The 15337-nt window shown below is 43.6% G+C and overlaps 1 protein-coding gene across 12 annotated transcripts in view; it reads right to left on the bottom strand.

Moving 5' to 3' along the window:
* DNAAF8 (dynein axonemal assembly factor 8) overlaps positions 1–15337 on the bottom strand; it is a 150203-nt gene that overhangs the window by 28881 nt on the left and 105985 nt on the right. For 9 of the 12 annotated variants that reach the window (XM_039492529.1, XM_039492528.1, XM_039492531.1 and 6 more), the window contains 6 exons: positions 14990–15121; positions 13398–13592; positions 11443–11769; positions 9518–9580; positions 4116–4169; positions 1636–1805 (listed from right to left, as the gene is read on the bottom strand). In XM_039492529.1, coding sequence (XP_039348463.1) covers positions 1636–1805; positions 4116–4169; positions 9518–9580; positions 11443–11769; positions 13398–13592; positions 14990–15121 — 941 coding nt within the window. Of the gene's footprint in view, positions 1–1635; positions 1806–4115; positions 4170–7448; positions 7547–9517; positions 9581–11442; positions 11770–13397; positions 13593–14989; positions 15122–15337 lie in introns of those variants that run through there. The other 3 variants (XM_039492538.1, XM_039492532.1, XM_039492534.1) reach the window with 3 other exon arrangements.

A 15337-nucleotide genomic window follows, 5' to 3' on the forward strand; every position in this document is an offset into this window, starting at 1 on the left:
TGAATTAAGTTTAGGTATTTTAGGAGATCATTGTATTAAAAATGAAAATGGTACTGTGTTATTGTGGGATTGGACGCAACTCCTGTGTGGGGAGACATGGTGGATGTAAACCCTGGAGGGGGTAATGAGCCCCAAAGCAAATGATTTTCCAGACAAGAATGAACTTTTAAAGTTATGTGGATTTCTCAAAATCTCTAGGGGGAGGTGTATGCAAATGTATCCTCTTTGGTTATGCAAGAACTCAACCTTTTGAAGCTTTGCCCTGAGGGTGAGACCTTTATCTGCTAATCATCTGTTACCCAGGGACAAGATCAGAGGCCCAAACTGTATAAAGGAGGGACTCATAGATGCAAGGGTGTGCTTGTTCTGAGCCATAGTGGTTATGAACACATAGCCACAGAAAAAACTATGGTGGGGTTTGAAGGACTGACTCCTGCCAGAGCTGTTGGAGTTGGAGTGATCTCTGGTAAGCTTATTAGCATGTGTGTAGGTTGTTTTATGGTTTTTAATATGTTTTCTCTATAATGCTTTCACCTTGAGAATAAATGTGCTTGCTTAGAAAGAGCTGTGTGATACCTTATAACTGTGGCCAAGTACATTGTTTATAGCCTCTGAGGAGAAAGCAAAGCAGGCCTGCTTAGGCAGTCTGACTTGCTGGGGAATTCACAGGGAAGGGAGGGAACTGTGCAGCATGGAAACACCCCAATCAGGAGGGGGTGAAACACGTGTCTCCATCCAAGAGAAGGGACAGCTGGGGAGCTGGAAGCCTGAATGTGGATGCCACCGAGGGGAAATACAGGTGCAGTTGCCCTGAACAGTAACAAATCTCATCTCCCAGATTTTTCTGTTTTTTTGGAGGAAGTCTCTCTTGGAAGTCTCAGAGGACAAGTATTGTGAGCTCTCTCACCTTTATGGAAGGGGCAAGGGTGTTGGCTCTTTAAGAAAGACTTCATCTATCCAAAATGTTATTAGACGGTGATGTTAATGAAATCAATAAAATCCAAAGATTTTTAAAATAAAAATCCCTTCAGGTCTCAGTTGCTCAACTTTTACTCTCTTGGCTCTTGTCATGTCATCATTTCACTAGCTCTCCAGTCAGCACAGAGTCTTCCAGGCTAGAGAGAATCTGAAATTCTAATGTTAAAAAAAAAAGCAAAAAAATAAATTCTCTCAACTGAAAAAACAGTTCAGGCCTCTTTATTATCAAGCAAAAAAAGGACACAAGCCCAATTTTGTTTTACTTGCAGGTCATTTTTAAAGACTCTAGAACCTCAACAGTTGAGCTTTGATTGGAAATGTAATAGGACTCATTATGAATTAGGAAGTTTACTTAATAACTGATTCAGTTCACGGGAGGTTTCCTCCTAAATGGCATATGCATGTCGCCCAAATGCTCAGAATTTTTCTTTCAGAGAAACCTGTTCTGTTTCTTTGTGCCACATGATATAGCTCTCTTTCTATCTGACTGACACCCAGCGCAGATTTAATTATTTTGTGGAGTCCACCTGTGACAACCACAGAGGAATCCTGGATGGGAGTTTTTGCTTTAGCAGGAATGGATTCTATCAGCACAGCCTACAGCTGGACCGTTTTAAGTGCTAGTGCAGTGGTAGATCTGTCTGTTTTTTAACAAACCTGTTTAGCTTCAGATGAGAGGAGTCCTAAGACAATGTCTGGTTTCAGGCTTATGTGTTTCATCCCAACAAGGCTGAATTTTTCTAGGTCTAGTTTTCGGAGGATTCTAGCAAGGCTACGAGCCCAGACACCAGGTTTGATCAGCAACACAGTACAAAGAAGCTGGGCTCCTGTAACAAAAAAGCATTACAGTGAAACCAAAGATATTTAAAGCACTGAGCATTGGTACTCACTCTCAGTAATTTTAAAGGCAAACAATGTAACCGTTAGTCAGCTAGGACAGGCATCTAAAGAACAAGGACTTTTAACAGCAGCTGGCATGTAGTCCACAGAACTCTACTGACAGAACCAAACAAGTACAGAATAAGGATGTGGGTTTGGTTTAATATTTTAGTTTTAAAATATATCCAGACCAGCCAAGGGCAGAAGGGTGATTTTATCCGATACCTGAATATCAGTGAGCACTACCTACAGTTCCAAACATTTCATACCACACGTCTGTAGATCCAGAATCAATTCATATAAGATCTTCCTGTGGGATGCTATTTTTGCTTATGTTAAACATGATAAATCGAATCCCCTTTTCCATGTAATATAAGATCAGAACCAAGTTACCACAAGGTAATGCAATCCTTATGGCAACCATTGAATCCTTATCATTCTTTATTTAGATCCCATATGTTTCTGTTTCCCTACTAGGACTATGCTATTTAGAAGGGCACTGTCAAATAGCTTAGGTCTAAAGGCTCAGATTCTTAAGGGTACTTAGGCACACCACTGCCACTGATTTTGGTGGGAGTTAGATATCTAAATATCACTGAGGATCTGAGCCAAAATCACTTTGTGTGTGACCCAAATTCCCTCTGCAGAGCTGAGAACTGAGCTCAGCATCACTGTGAATATGCCTGAGAGCCACAAAATGAAACTGACTAGAAATGGAAAGTGAAACTGATCAGGCTAGCTTCACTGCCCTCACTGGGTGAAATGCATAAAGCAAACAAACTGTGTAAATGTTGACATTTAAATAACAGCCATTTAAAATTCTATCAGTCTCGGTAATTGAAAGCACCATATTATTAGCAGCACAATTATGATTTCTATCCTGATAACATCTTTTTAAGACTTGTTGGCAAAATGTAATGTCAGAAACAGTGAACTGGGACCCATCAGCTCCTGGTGCCTAACCATGTCAGCTAGCATAAAGCATGTAATAATAAGTATTGCAAGCTGCTAATACTATTACCATTATTATCTGTTTATGTACATCAGATGTCACTTTATGTTTTCTATGCACCATGTTACTGATTATACAGATGTCAATGCAATGAAGCATCAGTGATACTACATATAATTTGATGCATGGAGTTATTTTCAAATGGCAAGAGACATGTTATTGATTCATGACACAGAGCAATTTGGAGCCAGATAAAAAATAACAACATGCCCTCCATTCTATATACGTCTCAGTGAGACAAATTAACCCATTTTCTTCTGGGAGCTCTTACATTATAGGATCTCATATTTTCAATAAAAATCCTTGAACAGAAAGGTAAATGCCATAGCAACAGCTTGCTATGCAGAGGCAAACCTCCCTGCTACCCACAACTACTGGTGTCTAGAATGGCAATCTAAATTACATATTGTTACATAAGTAGTCATTGTCCTCAAGATGTTTTACTCACCATCTGCTGTGTTTCCGGGCAAACATTCCTATTCTTTCTGGTATGTGGTTAACTATATGTGCTGCATATTTATACATATGTATATAAATTATCCACACCTGAAGGTATGCACATGTTCTTACCTTCAGATGAGCCTGCGAAACTGACATCTTCAGATTCCCCTAAGAGCCGTACACTGTCCCAGATTCAATCAGTTAACTGCCCTCATATCAATGGGAACTCGCCATACTGATCATGTGTTACTATAGCCCTTAATTTGTAGGCCTCTGGTCTCCCCAAAGGTCCTGGCTGATTTCCCCCATCACTTCTGACTGTTCTCTGGCCTTCCCAGGTTTTGCCAATGCTTTTCTAGCCTTTGTTACCTTTTCTGCTGTTCTGTGATACCCTCAGCTCCCATCGTGGTGGCCAAGATTTGGCCAAGTGTCTAAGTTGGTCTTGCTTTAAAGGGGGGTGAAGCCAAACTGCTGCACTGGGTTCATGTACACTCCAAAACTGGAGAGGTGTGTTTCTTTCCTTTGGGTGTGTGGGTGGTATGAAATCAATACAGGCTCAAGGGAAGCAAATGTCAGGTTCCTGAGATGTTTAGACAAGGGCGTGTATGTCACTGTCTGTGTTCAAGCCCAGGGAAACATCTCGTGCAATTCAGCCGTGATCCTTTTTCTTGGTCCCTGTTGGTATCTATCCAAGATGGCTCCACAAAGGCCTTGTCAAACCCACTTTCCCCCCGGGGATATTTGCTGAATAACAACTATGTGTAAGAGAGTGAGACAGAGAGAGAGAGAACCCTGCCCTCCTCACCTGCTTGCATGTAGGTGAACAATGACTCTGCGTGGCCTCTCCGAGTCTCTCCCCCTATAGAAGAACAGTGAATTGACTTTAATAAGTGAGCATTGCTTTGGGACAGCAGTGGGAGTATTGTCATCTCTGCTGTACTGTGACATATGGCAGTTACACAGAGGCTCTTCATTGTTGCATCGCAGGAGCAGGAACAAAGTCTGACCAACCAGTTTGATCACAAGCAGAGCTCTGTTTATTCCATCCCAGCATGCTCTTATATACAGTTATCAAGCAATCAGGCAATAACAAATTGGTTAATTAGATTCACTCAAGCACAGCTGTGACCCTCATAGTATCATTCTCATCACCTACACAAAATTTCCAGCCAGCACACTCAACTCACCCCAGAAATTCCATCTTCCATTTTTTTTTCCCCCCCCTCCCTTCAAAAAAAAAAAAAAGAGAAAAAAAGAAAAAAAAAAAGAAAAAAAAAAAAAAATATAAAGGTATTAACAAAACATTTCCAACTCATACAACACAACACTATAAAATTATCAAAAAAAAAAAATTAAACAACAATATTTTTGAGAAAGTTACTCTCACTTTGTTCAGGAGAAATATGTTCTTCTAAACTACCACTTGATATAATCTGGATATAGCATGTCTGTGCTGGCATATTTTAATATTTTTTTCAAGGTCTAGTACCACAGCAAAAACAAAAAAAAAAATTGATATTTAAAAAAAAAAAAAAAAAAACATTTAAACCTTTTTAACCTGAAAAAAACCTAAACCAACCTATAATCCTTAAATCCAAAAACCACAAACAACAAAAAAAAAAACAAAAAAAAAAACACAAAAAACAACAAAACACAAGGATCCCCCTTCTGTTACCTCTCATCAGATGTCAGATCAAACACTGAGGTCTGGGGGTGGAGAAAAACCTAAAAACAACACATAACACAACAACAAAACAACAAACACAAAACAAACAAAACAAAACAATAACATACTCTTAACATCATAGTATTATAGTATTTTATTTATTATAGTATGCATCTCATAGTTATAGATCATACAATATATATGTAAATAATAATTAATAATTACATTAAATAATAATTAATAAACACAACAAAAAAAACACAAAACACAAAAATAACAACAAACAAAGCTCAAACAAATAAAAAAGAAAAAAAAGAACAAAGTTTCTCCTCTGAGGTTCTCCTCTGGTTGCGATCCCTGATCTCTTCTTCTCTCAGCTCCAGTCCTCTTCAGCTCCAGTCTTCCTCTCTGTTGCACAGCCTGCTCTGCTCAGCACAGCTGATTGTCACCGTTGCTCTGATTGTGCACACTCTACACCCCAATGATGTAAATGCTTTGTAACTGTAAAAAACTCTTTGTCTCTCGAGTCAAACTGAAAGCGCTGCAAGCTCTCAAGCTCTCTCCTCTTGCTCTCCTCTTCCTGCTCCTTACAAACAAGCCACTCTGAAAAACTCTCTCACTCTGCTGAGCTGCTGAGCTCCACCCCCACATTCCCCTGACAAACTGTCTGACAAAGACTGATACAACACAAACTCCAACAACAAACTGCCCACCCAGCGCCCAGACACCACACTTCATCAGCGCACCACTCCTGCTCGCCACTCCTCTGACTCCCATATAGCTGCTCACTTCTAGTGCCAGGCATGCCTCTTCACTCCCCTGCTCGGCCAGCAGCCCTCTTAGCACTGCTTTGCTCCCCTCTCTTTCCTCGCCTCCTCTTTTCGGCCTGCGCCCTCTTCCTCTTTCCGCCTTGGCGCGGCTTTTCAGGCCTACGTTGCTCATTTGCTGGCTCTTTGCGGCTCACTTCCTCATTTTTCTCCCTTTTTTTCATTTTTTTTTTTTTTTTTTTTTTTTTTTTTTTTTTTTTTTTTTTTTTTCTTCTTTTTTTTCCTTTGCGCCATTTTGGCAGCTCGCTGTTGCATTTGTTTCACATTGGGGCAGGTCACCATTTGCATCAGAGAGCCAGGGAACAAAGTCTGATCACCAGTTTGATCACAAGCAGAGCTGTTCTTATTCCATCCCAGCATGCTCTTATATACAGTTATCAAGCAATCAGCAATATAAAAATTAGGTAATTTCACTCACACCAAGCACACTATCCTCCTCATATCATTAATTATCATCCTATACACCTGTCTAAATTTCCAGCCACACTCACTCATACACTTCATGATGTACGCTTTGTTTTGAAATATCACATCAGGACGTACATGGTTTGATTTCAGAAGTGCTGAACATCAACGAATCCCGTCAAAGTCCACGTACTCTGCTTACTGAATAGGGAGTATTCTCAGGGACTATTCCCACCCACTTTAGGGCCCCTTTACAATACCAGAGCAGTGTCAAGGGCCTTAGTATAACTGAGATTCAGGCCCCCTGATGAGATCTTATGTACAAACGGCTTTCCTGTTTGACAGGGTACCTGTGATGGCCTACACTGGGCAGCTATGGGAAGCTTAAGGCCAGCTCAAGGTATATGTGAACCAGGAGCAGTGTAAGCTCCCTAAAAGTGTAGGGGGTCATCAGCACCCAAACTGTGGCCCCGCCTCCCTGCACAGCTCCTTCCCCCTGAGGCCCCGCCCTTGCACTGCCCATTCCCCCAAAGCCCCACCCCTGCACTGCCCCTTCTTCCCAAGACCTTACCCTCATACTGCCCCTTTCCCTGAGGCCCTGCCCCCATGCAGCCCCTTCTTCCTAAGCCCCCAACCTTGCACTTCCACTTCCCCCAAGGCCCCGCTCCTGCGCTACCTCTTCCCCCCAAGACCCTGCCCCCTGTTTGCTCCTCCCTGCCCCTCCACCCTGTGGCTCACCCTTACAGTCGGTAAAAAGTGATGGGGCCATGGCCCTCTGACTCCCGCACCCCTCCATTCCGGAGCACCTGATGTGAACTGAGTAGTTCTCTGGAGCCCTGCTTTCCAGCCCCAGCTCCAGAAGAAAAGTGACAGATGAATTACTTTGATGTCCTGCTCAGGGCTTTAGTGACAATTGTATAAACCAGCCCATTCAGTCACAAGGCCAGCACTCTGAGTCACCATGCAGCTTGACAACTGGTAACAGAATGAAAAATGCCACTAAGGAATCCCAAGGGTTGAAAGCCCATGGAAAACCTCATGCAGAAACAAGCAGCTACATTGTTCACAACCCCTAATGTACATTGCGCCTTCAGTTGCCTTAGTTCAAGTGCTGGGACATCTATGACCCTATCAACAAACTAGGAAATAATGGGCCCTCCATCTGAACTGCTGCTCTGGGAATGTTTAAGGGCACAACATTGGAGAGGTTATCAAAATGTCTAGGAATATTAACACTCACGTTTATACAACCATTCCCTATGAAGGGACTGGATGACTCAAGGGACAGGCAATGGAATATGGAGCCTTTCACCTCTAGGCTACTGGTTGATCTCCAGCCTAAATGCACAAGGGCAGTGTTGTTACCACTTGAAGGTTCTTTGACAGAATGAGTTTGTGGATCTCAGTCCAGCTATAGCAGACAGGTCACAAAACCAGCTAATTGTCCCCCTTTACTAGCATTCTCAACAGAGGGGCCAGTGGAGTGAATGGGCCAAGGAGACTAAACTCCCTTCAGGCCCCTATAGAGCATCCCTCATCGTCATTGTTGGGATACGTTGCTGGGGAAGCTTGTGCTGCTGCTGCCTGTTTAGTAAAGTATAACGTTATAGTTTTGTATAAATAAAGGCCTTCAGTCTCCCAAGCTTTCAATCTGGCCGCTTTAACAAGCATTACATTCAATTTAAAAAGCAAAAGCAGGAAATCCTGTTTGTTAGCAACAGACTAAGTCATTACACTCTTTTTGAATTACAGCGTGGTTTCCATTTCCCACAGCCCTTTATCTGGGAGCTGCCTACCCGCTGGATCACTTTCCATGGCTATTTTTTGTTCTGGTAGAATAAGACGCAGGACTAAGCAGAAGATCTGACCCTGAAGCTCTCTTGTAATCTCTCAGGGTATATCTACACTGCAGCTGGGAAGTGTGATTCCCAGCATGGACAGACAGTCTGGCACTAGCTCAGCTCGAGCTAGTGTGCTATAAACAACGGTGTGGACATCAGGGTATGTGGGGCGATTCTAGCTAGGTCTGAGCTAGGTGGCTAGCCCACGCTGCTGGCTATGCTGCAATGTCCACTCTGCTATTTTTCATGTGCTAGCTCAAGCTCTCTACCCATGCTGACAATCACATCTCCCACCTGCAATGCAGACACACCCTTAGTGATCACATCCCCATAGAACCTATTTTCTTCTTAAGTATTTAGGGAGCCTGATTGTTCTTCTTGGAACTGTGAGTTTTAGCTCTACATTCCTCGACAGCCCTCGATGGGACTGCCCCTCTGTCCAGAACAGGAGGAAGGATGTAAAGAGAAAGGATTATCCAGCAATTAGGGCACTAGCCTAGGACTCGGGAGATCTGGGTTTAAATCCCTGCTCTGACACAGATTTCCTATGTGACCCTGGGCAAGTCACTTAGTTCCCCATCTGTGCAATGGGGATAATAGCACTGCCCTGCCTCACTTGGGGGGATGGGGAATGTGAGGATAAACATATTAAAGACTGTCAGGTGCTTAGATACTATGGTCTTGGGGACCGCACAATTATCAGAGCTGGAGAGACAGGAGGGCTGGATGAGCTCCCACTAGAGACTGCCCAGGACCCTTCTGAACTGGCTGGAGGGGCTCCTGGAGTGCAAGATGTCCCCACTCTGTGGTCAGTGAGCAAAGGACAGAGTCTGGACCTTGTGATCACCCAGGCTGGCCACTTTCAGCACCATTTCATGGGTCAGCCTGAACTTGTGCACAGGTTGCCTTCCATGTTCTACTCCATCTGCAGAACCGCCGGCTTATTCCCACTCCTGATGCTGGTCTATCAAAATGATATTGTAACAGAAATCAAGAGCAAGGATGCAAGTCACTGCCTGGCCCCCCAGTGAAAGTTAATGTGACCCAAGCTGCGGGCCCCTCATGCTGGCACCACCCAGTGAAGCGGCTGCAGTAATCAAATCATCCACAACCCACTCTGGGCCAGCAGCCTGAAGCCCACTAGCCCACAAAAGGGGAAGGAGAGGATGTCACCAGGGCACTGATTCAGCATACTCCCTGGCTGACTCCACAGTAGGACTCCTATGGACTCTGACATATTAATTAAAGCTGATCCCATCATGGTACAACACCTTGCAGTGAATGACTGCCATGCTACCACCTGCCCCTACTCCTTCCTAAGCACAGGGGATTGCAAACTGCAGCCTGGCTCTATTAATGCAGTGGTGATGGATATGACAAAATGCTCCAGAATTATAATTTTTTCAATATTTATTTTAAGAATAGGGAATAATTTGAAAGCAAACTGAGCCCACGTTTCTGGTCTTACCTTCAGCCCTGGAACTTCTGCCATATGGTGGCAGGTACTTCATAGCAGGGCGACGTTTGCAATCTGCAAAGGGAAAGAGATGTGCTTTTTATGACTAATCCTAATGTGACGGTCACGACTGCTTGTTGAGATCAGGATTGTAACTATAAGTACCATGGCAATAGGAGTGGGCTTTAAACAGCTGCAAACCACCCAAGGGAAGAATTGTTCTTCAGAATAAAGACCCCCGATGGAGAAAACAACAGGAGGAAAGAATTCAGAGTGACCCTGTAAAAGAGTTCCTGCTGACTGCTGGAGTCATGGTTAATAGCAGTATGTGTGCTGCCTTTTTACCACTGACAATGGCCTATCTGTGCAAACTGGCATTGTAACCACCACCTTCCTGTGCAAGCTGATCTCACAGCCCTGCCTGAACCTTTCTTGCACCAGGACTTTAAGGCAGGTCAGTGCCACATCAACTCACAGTGGCCATTATACACTGTTTTGGGGAGATCTAACTTTGAGATGCTGGCTTCCATTCCTTTACCGAAGACCCCCTTTTCATGCTCCTCCACTCTGAACACAGAACACCTGAATAGTTCATTTTCAGATCACCACAGCAGCATGTGCCTATACTTTCTGACACCAACACAGCTCACGTCTGCTATTCTATTAGGCTGCACTGTTGTTCTGCACTACATAAGCACTCTGCATCTGACAGGAGCATATAAACTTGAGTTGGCAGCAATGCAGATGTGCAGAAACAGGAAGAAATAGAGGGTTATTATAATTCATAAGGAATTTATAATGAGTTTATGGAACTCTGACACCTTCTTCACACACCTTCTGACACCTCATTCAATACACACAGTTATCATGTGCCCATCTCTGGGTACCCAGACAGTGGCATGTGATGTTACAGCATATGTGCATTATGGATTATTTACCCTTTGGTGCTGGGAGTCAGGATTTCTTAAGTGACGTGCTGATGGATTTCGTATTAGAGGTAACAGAGCGAGCTCCAGGTTTTGCTATTTCAAGGCATCAACTCTGAATAACACCACAGTTTGCAGACTGATTTGGCTTAAGCAGGTCTGGCTGCACATTCCTTTCCACGGAAGGAAACCAGAAGGCTTACTGCACAGATGTGTTAGTGGCAGCATGTATCATTCATGTTTGGGGAGCCTTTGGCAACAGCATCATCCATTTTCCATTAGCTGCTTTTCCTTTTGTTCAGAAAGAAATCCTAAACAAAGGACTCAGTGCATCACTGAGTTAGTCCCTAAGGAGTCTGTCTGTGTAGGGACACAGGCACTGGACTGTATGTCTGTTACTTGACATGTTGTCAAACCCTATAGAGGGAGTTATGGAATTGATAGCTACCACGTGTTCTGTCATGTGTCTCAACGTGATCAATCATTATGCAGCATTTTATGAGATCACATGGATCCTTATAACTGTAGGGTGTGGAAGCTTGTGTAAGGGGCGTGGGAGTGGTCAGAACAAATGACTGGTTGTCATGATTCCTAGATTCTATTCCTGGCTTTGTTACTGTAAGCCCTTCAGCATGCCATTTAGGTTCTCTGCATCTCCATATATAAACATGCAAAATGGCTATAATACTATTTACCTAGCTCACGGGGTGTTGTAAAGGCTATTTAGTGCGTTGAGACCCTCAGATGAAAGGTGTAATGGGGGTATAAAGTTGTGTTAGACTATTAGGGCAAAACCTACCTCCACATTCACCCATATGGCTCCCAGTGACTTTACTGGAGCCCCACACATGCACCCAAGTGCAGAATTTGACCCTGAATTAATTTCATGTAATGTGTTTCTTATCCTGCTTGACTGGAACCCACAGCAAAAAGGCTCCTTTGTCTGTGCTCAGTAAGCTGCCCATGGCCTGCCTAACTGCAAAGCCTCTTAACAGTAAGAACAACTCCTACCAGGTATGAACTCTTTCTCGGTGAAGAAGAGGACTGCCTGCCTGAAGGCCATCTCTGGGGTCAAGGCCATCACTCTCTGAAGGTCACTGGTGTTAGTGCTTGGCTTGTCTCCCAGCAGCATCAGCTTCTTCAGGGTCTCAGCAAGAACCCCAAAGGCATTGACCCTCCGAAGTGCACAGATGAGAGCTGGGCTGGACATCAGCATATTGATGCTTCTTTGCCAGGAGGTATCTCCCACCTCGAAAGGGGTTACTTCTTTGGCCTGACTCCGAGTGAGATGGGGCAACCACTTGAGGCTCAGAAGCTCAAACCCTGGGTCAAGTCCTTCTGCAAGAAAAGAGAAACCTGTTCATTACTAATTGGTAACTTGTGTTTCCTAGAGGCTGTTCTCTGCTAGTGTCTTACATTCACACTGGTCTTATAATCTTCTTAGCAGACAGGAACTTCCAAACTTGTTTGGTCTCCACTCTCCCTCCCATCCACCAGCAAGTGTGATGCAAGGTTTGGAATCACACTAGGCTAAAACTTAGTATATTCAAATGATACAACTTCTCAGAAGTTAAATGGCTAACAATTAGAGGCAGGAATGGGCTACCTAGGAAATAAAGAACCCTGTGCCACATCAACAGAGACGCATGGAGATCAAGTGCCACAGACTGGTTAAAGAAAGGCGTTAATGTAGAGCAGGTGAAAGGGATATATTGGGAATACAATGATATTTAAGTGCTTTGACACAGCATAGTATATAATTATAGATACTGTAACCGTTCTGATAATGCTTCATTTTAAGGGATATTAATTATAGTAATAAACTCCATTGTAACACTGACTTGTCACTAGAATAACTTAACCATTGTTATGTTTGCAAACTAGGCTTGTTTCCTGTGTAGCAAGATGTTTGGAGGTTCAATACATAATTGTATGTCGCTGAGGTTACTATGGGCTAGATTCAGGAACCCTTGCATGCAGTAAGTAGTATCATATTCTGCGAGTACTCCCGTGGTTTCAAGTCTACTCTCGGAGCAGGGTGCTAATCATACTATTTTGCTCTTATATAGCACTTTTCAGGCATACATTTGAAAGCACTTTACAAAGGAGGTCAGTGTCATTATCTCCATTGTACCAACGGGGAAACTGAGGCACAAAGCAGTGCAATAATATGCCCATGGTCACATAGGAGGCCAGTGGCAGAGTTAGAGTAGAATTCAGGTCTCCTGATTCCCCTGTTCTGTTTCCTATCCATAGAACCATCCTGCCTCCTAAATATGAGGGCTGGGCAAACTGGTTCGGATTACATATATGAGCTAGCCTGAACCTTAGCACATCCTTGAACTGATTCAAAACCCACTGCAGTCAAATGATGCCCATGTGGGGCAAGATCACTCACTAACATTCACAGACTCTTTAGGGAGATAAATAAACACATCTATCTACCTGACAGGGCCTGGGACAGAGTGTTAGGAGCTAGCAGGTGAGGCAGCACTCTGATCACTTATGCATCAATCAGCTCCCCTGGAAAAGGCTGACTAGGAAGGTGCAAGCTAATTTAGCTGCTCAGGCTAGAAGAGCTAATTAGTCCAGCAGCGGAGGCTATAAGAAGGACACAGGAAGGATGTACTGGGGGAGAGAGGGAGTAACCAGGGCTAGCTGAGCCCAGTGTGTGCAGAGCTTTCAAGGAAGGGAGACTCCTGTTCCTCCCTGGCCCTGTGGGAAAGGGCTAAAGGGAGAGAAGGGCTGTATATATTATCACTGTATTAGTGTCAGTGATGGGAATGAAAATAAATCAGTCAGCAGAGAGAGTCTGAGAGGTCCTTGGGGCATCTAAAGATGGGAGGAGCGGGCCCATTAGAGGGTCCCTTTCACCACTTTTCCTAAATGAACCTACTGAGTTAAGAATAGCTGGATATAATTTAGCTGGCTAAGGCCTACAAACCTTCCCCAAAAGCAGGAGTCACCTGGGTTTTGAGCTTGCTTCTGGAAGCCAGGGTGAAGGATTTGGCAAAGAAGATGGCCAGCACTCTTCATGGCTTCCTTTCCAATCAGTGTCAGGATGACAACTTGTTCCATTTCAGGATCCAAGGCGTAGGTTCGGTGGCATAAAAGATCCAGAGGAACATTACATGAGTCTGGCACTGCACTGAGATTGCCTCCTGCTCAGGGAGAAGATCAAAACAACAAACCTAGTTATCCAGGGTAACAAACTTCTCCCTTCTCTTAATGTGGAGGGACTGACTCATCCTCTGGAGAATAACAGAGCATGGGTTCTAAGAGTAGCTTCCTCCCAGATACAAAAGTAGGACGTAGACAAGTGTCTGGTGACTGAGTCTCAAACTGGTCTAAAGTGAGGGCTTATCTGCAAAACATGAGCAGGTTTTGTTTCCAACTGTGAATCATTCTCCAGCCCTAAAATCATCAGAGCTAGAAAGTCTGGATTGTGTTTTTAACTGATGTCTAGATATTTATATTTGGTTGGGTCAGTGTCTTTTCTCTTCTAAAAATATCAGTGTCTATATATTTATTTTAACTATGAACAGAAATTAGCTGGTTCATCAGATCACAAGGGAGACAAAACTCAATTCAGAGCAATGATACAGGCTGCAGTAAACTGACTTCTGATTACTCGGTAGCTCTGCAGCACGGAACACGTTTCCCATGCTTCAGCTAGGCATGACCAGGACATGGATGACAGTCGGAAATCCCTTGAAAGGAACTTTGCCGCATTCCACTCCTATCACTATTCAGTTCTTAAACCCAATTGTTAAACAATTAGGACCAGTGTTGGTTTATCAGCTCCTGCTGGCACCAAGAGGCCAATTGCACAAATAGGGATTTCAGCCCAGATCTCAAAGCCTTTGAGTTCAATGGGAGACAGGAGTCTAACTACCTTTGAGGATCTGGCCCTTCATGTCTGCAAATTGGACTCAGAATCTCCCTTCAGAATTCTCCTGAGTGCACAGTGGGTCAGTCCTGAAACCCTTGTACTCCGGCAAAACACTCACTAAGTTCAATTGGAAGGACCAAGCAAAGATTCCAGGATCTGGCTTAAGATTTGATTTTGATCACCATACCCTTCACTTTCATACCAAATCTATTATCCTCACTAGCCTAATGCTGTTTAGAAATGAAATCCCCGGGAAAAATGTCCGTTTCTTTCTCTCCTTTATGCTACTTAAGATTTTACAGTATAAATTCTGATTGATAACACACACCTATTTTTTAACAAGGAGAGCTTTTTGACTCCCTAAAGCCAATGTATATGGCCTAATTTCTGATACCCAGGTAAAAGTAAGGGTAACACCTTACTCCACTAGTTGTCCCATTGGAGTCACTAATCAGCATTAGGAAAAGGTCTCAGAGTACAGTGCTAAATATGTTATTATTGACAACGAAAAAATCCTGAGGTTCTTGTTCAGGAAAATTCCCAGAAAAGACTCCAGGATCTGGCCCTATAATAAGCAAATCCTGGGGTCTGACCCTATAATAGGCAGACCTCAGGATCTTGCTCTGTAATCAGCAGAATCTTAGATTTTCCATCACTCTGACATACCCAGTGTCTGCAACAAGCTGTCAGTATAGGGAGCCACGTGAATACACAATGCAGGTTCCAGTTCAGCACTGGGAGGCAAGTTGCTTCGTACCTCCCCAAGGAGGCCTCGTTCTGCCAGTTCATTCATCAGCCCTAGGAAGAGAACAATAGATTGTATACGAAACATCGCACACAGCTATTTACTGTGCATTCTGTCAGAGCAAGACTCAGTGGGAATGCGCACCATCCTGCCATCTATCCTTGGGTTGTATTTCCAAGCTCCTATTATGGAGATATTAATATGGGTCATGGCGAGTTCACCCAAGGAATATAAAACACATAGTCTTGCAGCCTTGCCAGCATGGTAAG

Source organism: Mauremys reevesii, linkage group 10, assembly GCF_016161935.1.
Source record: "Mauremys reevesii isolate NIE-2019 linkage group 10, ASM1616193v1, whole genome shotgun sequence".
NCBI classification, from domain to species: Eukaryota; Metazoa; Chordata; order Testudines; family Geoemydidae; genus Mauremys; species Mauremys reevesii.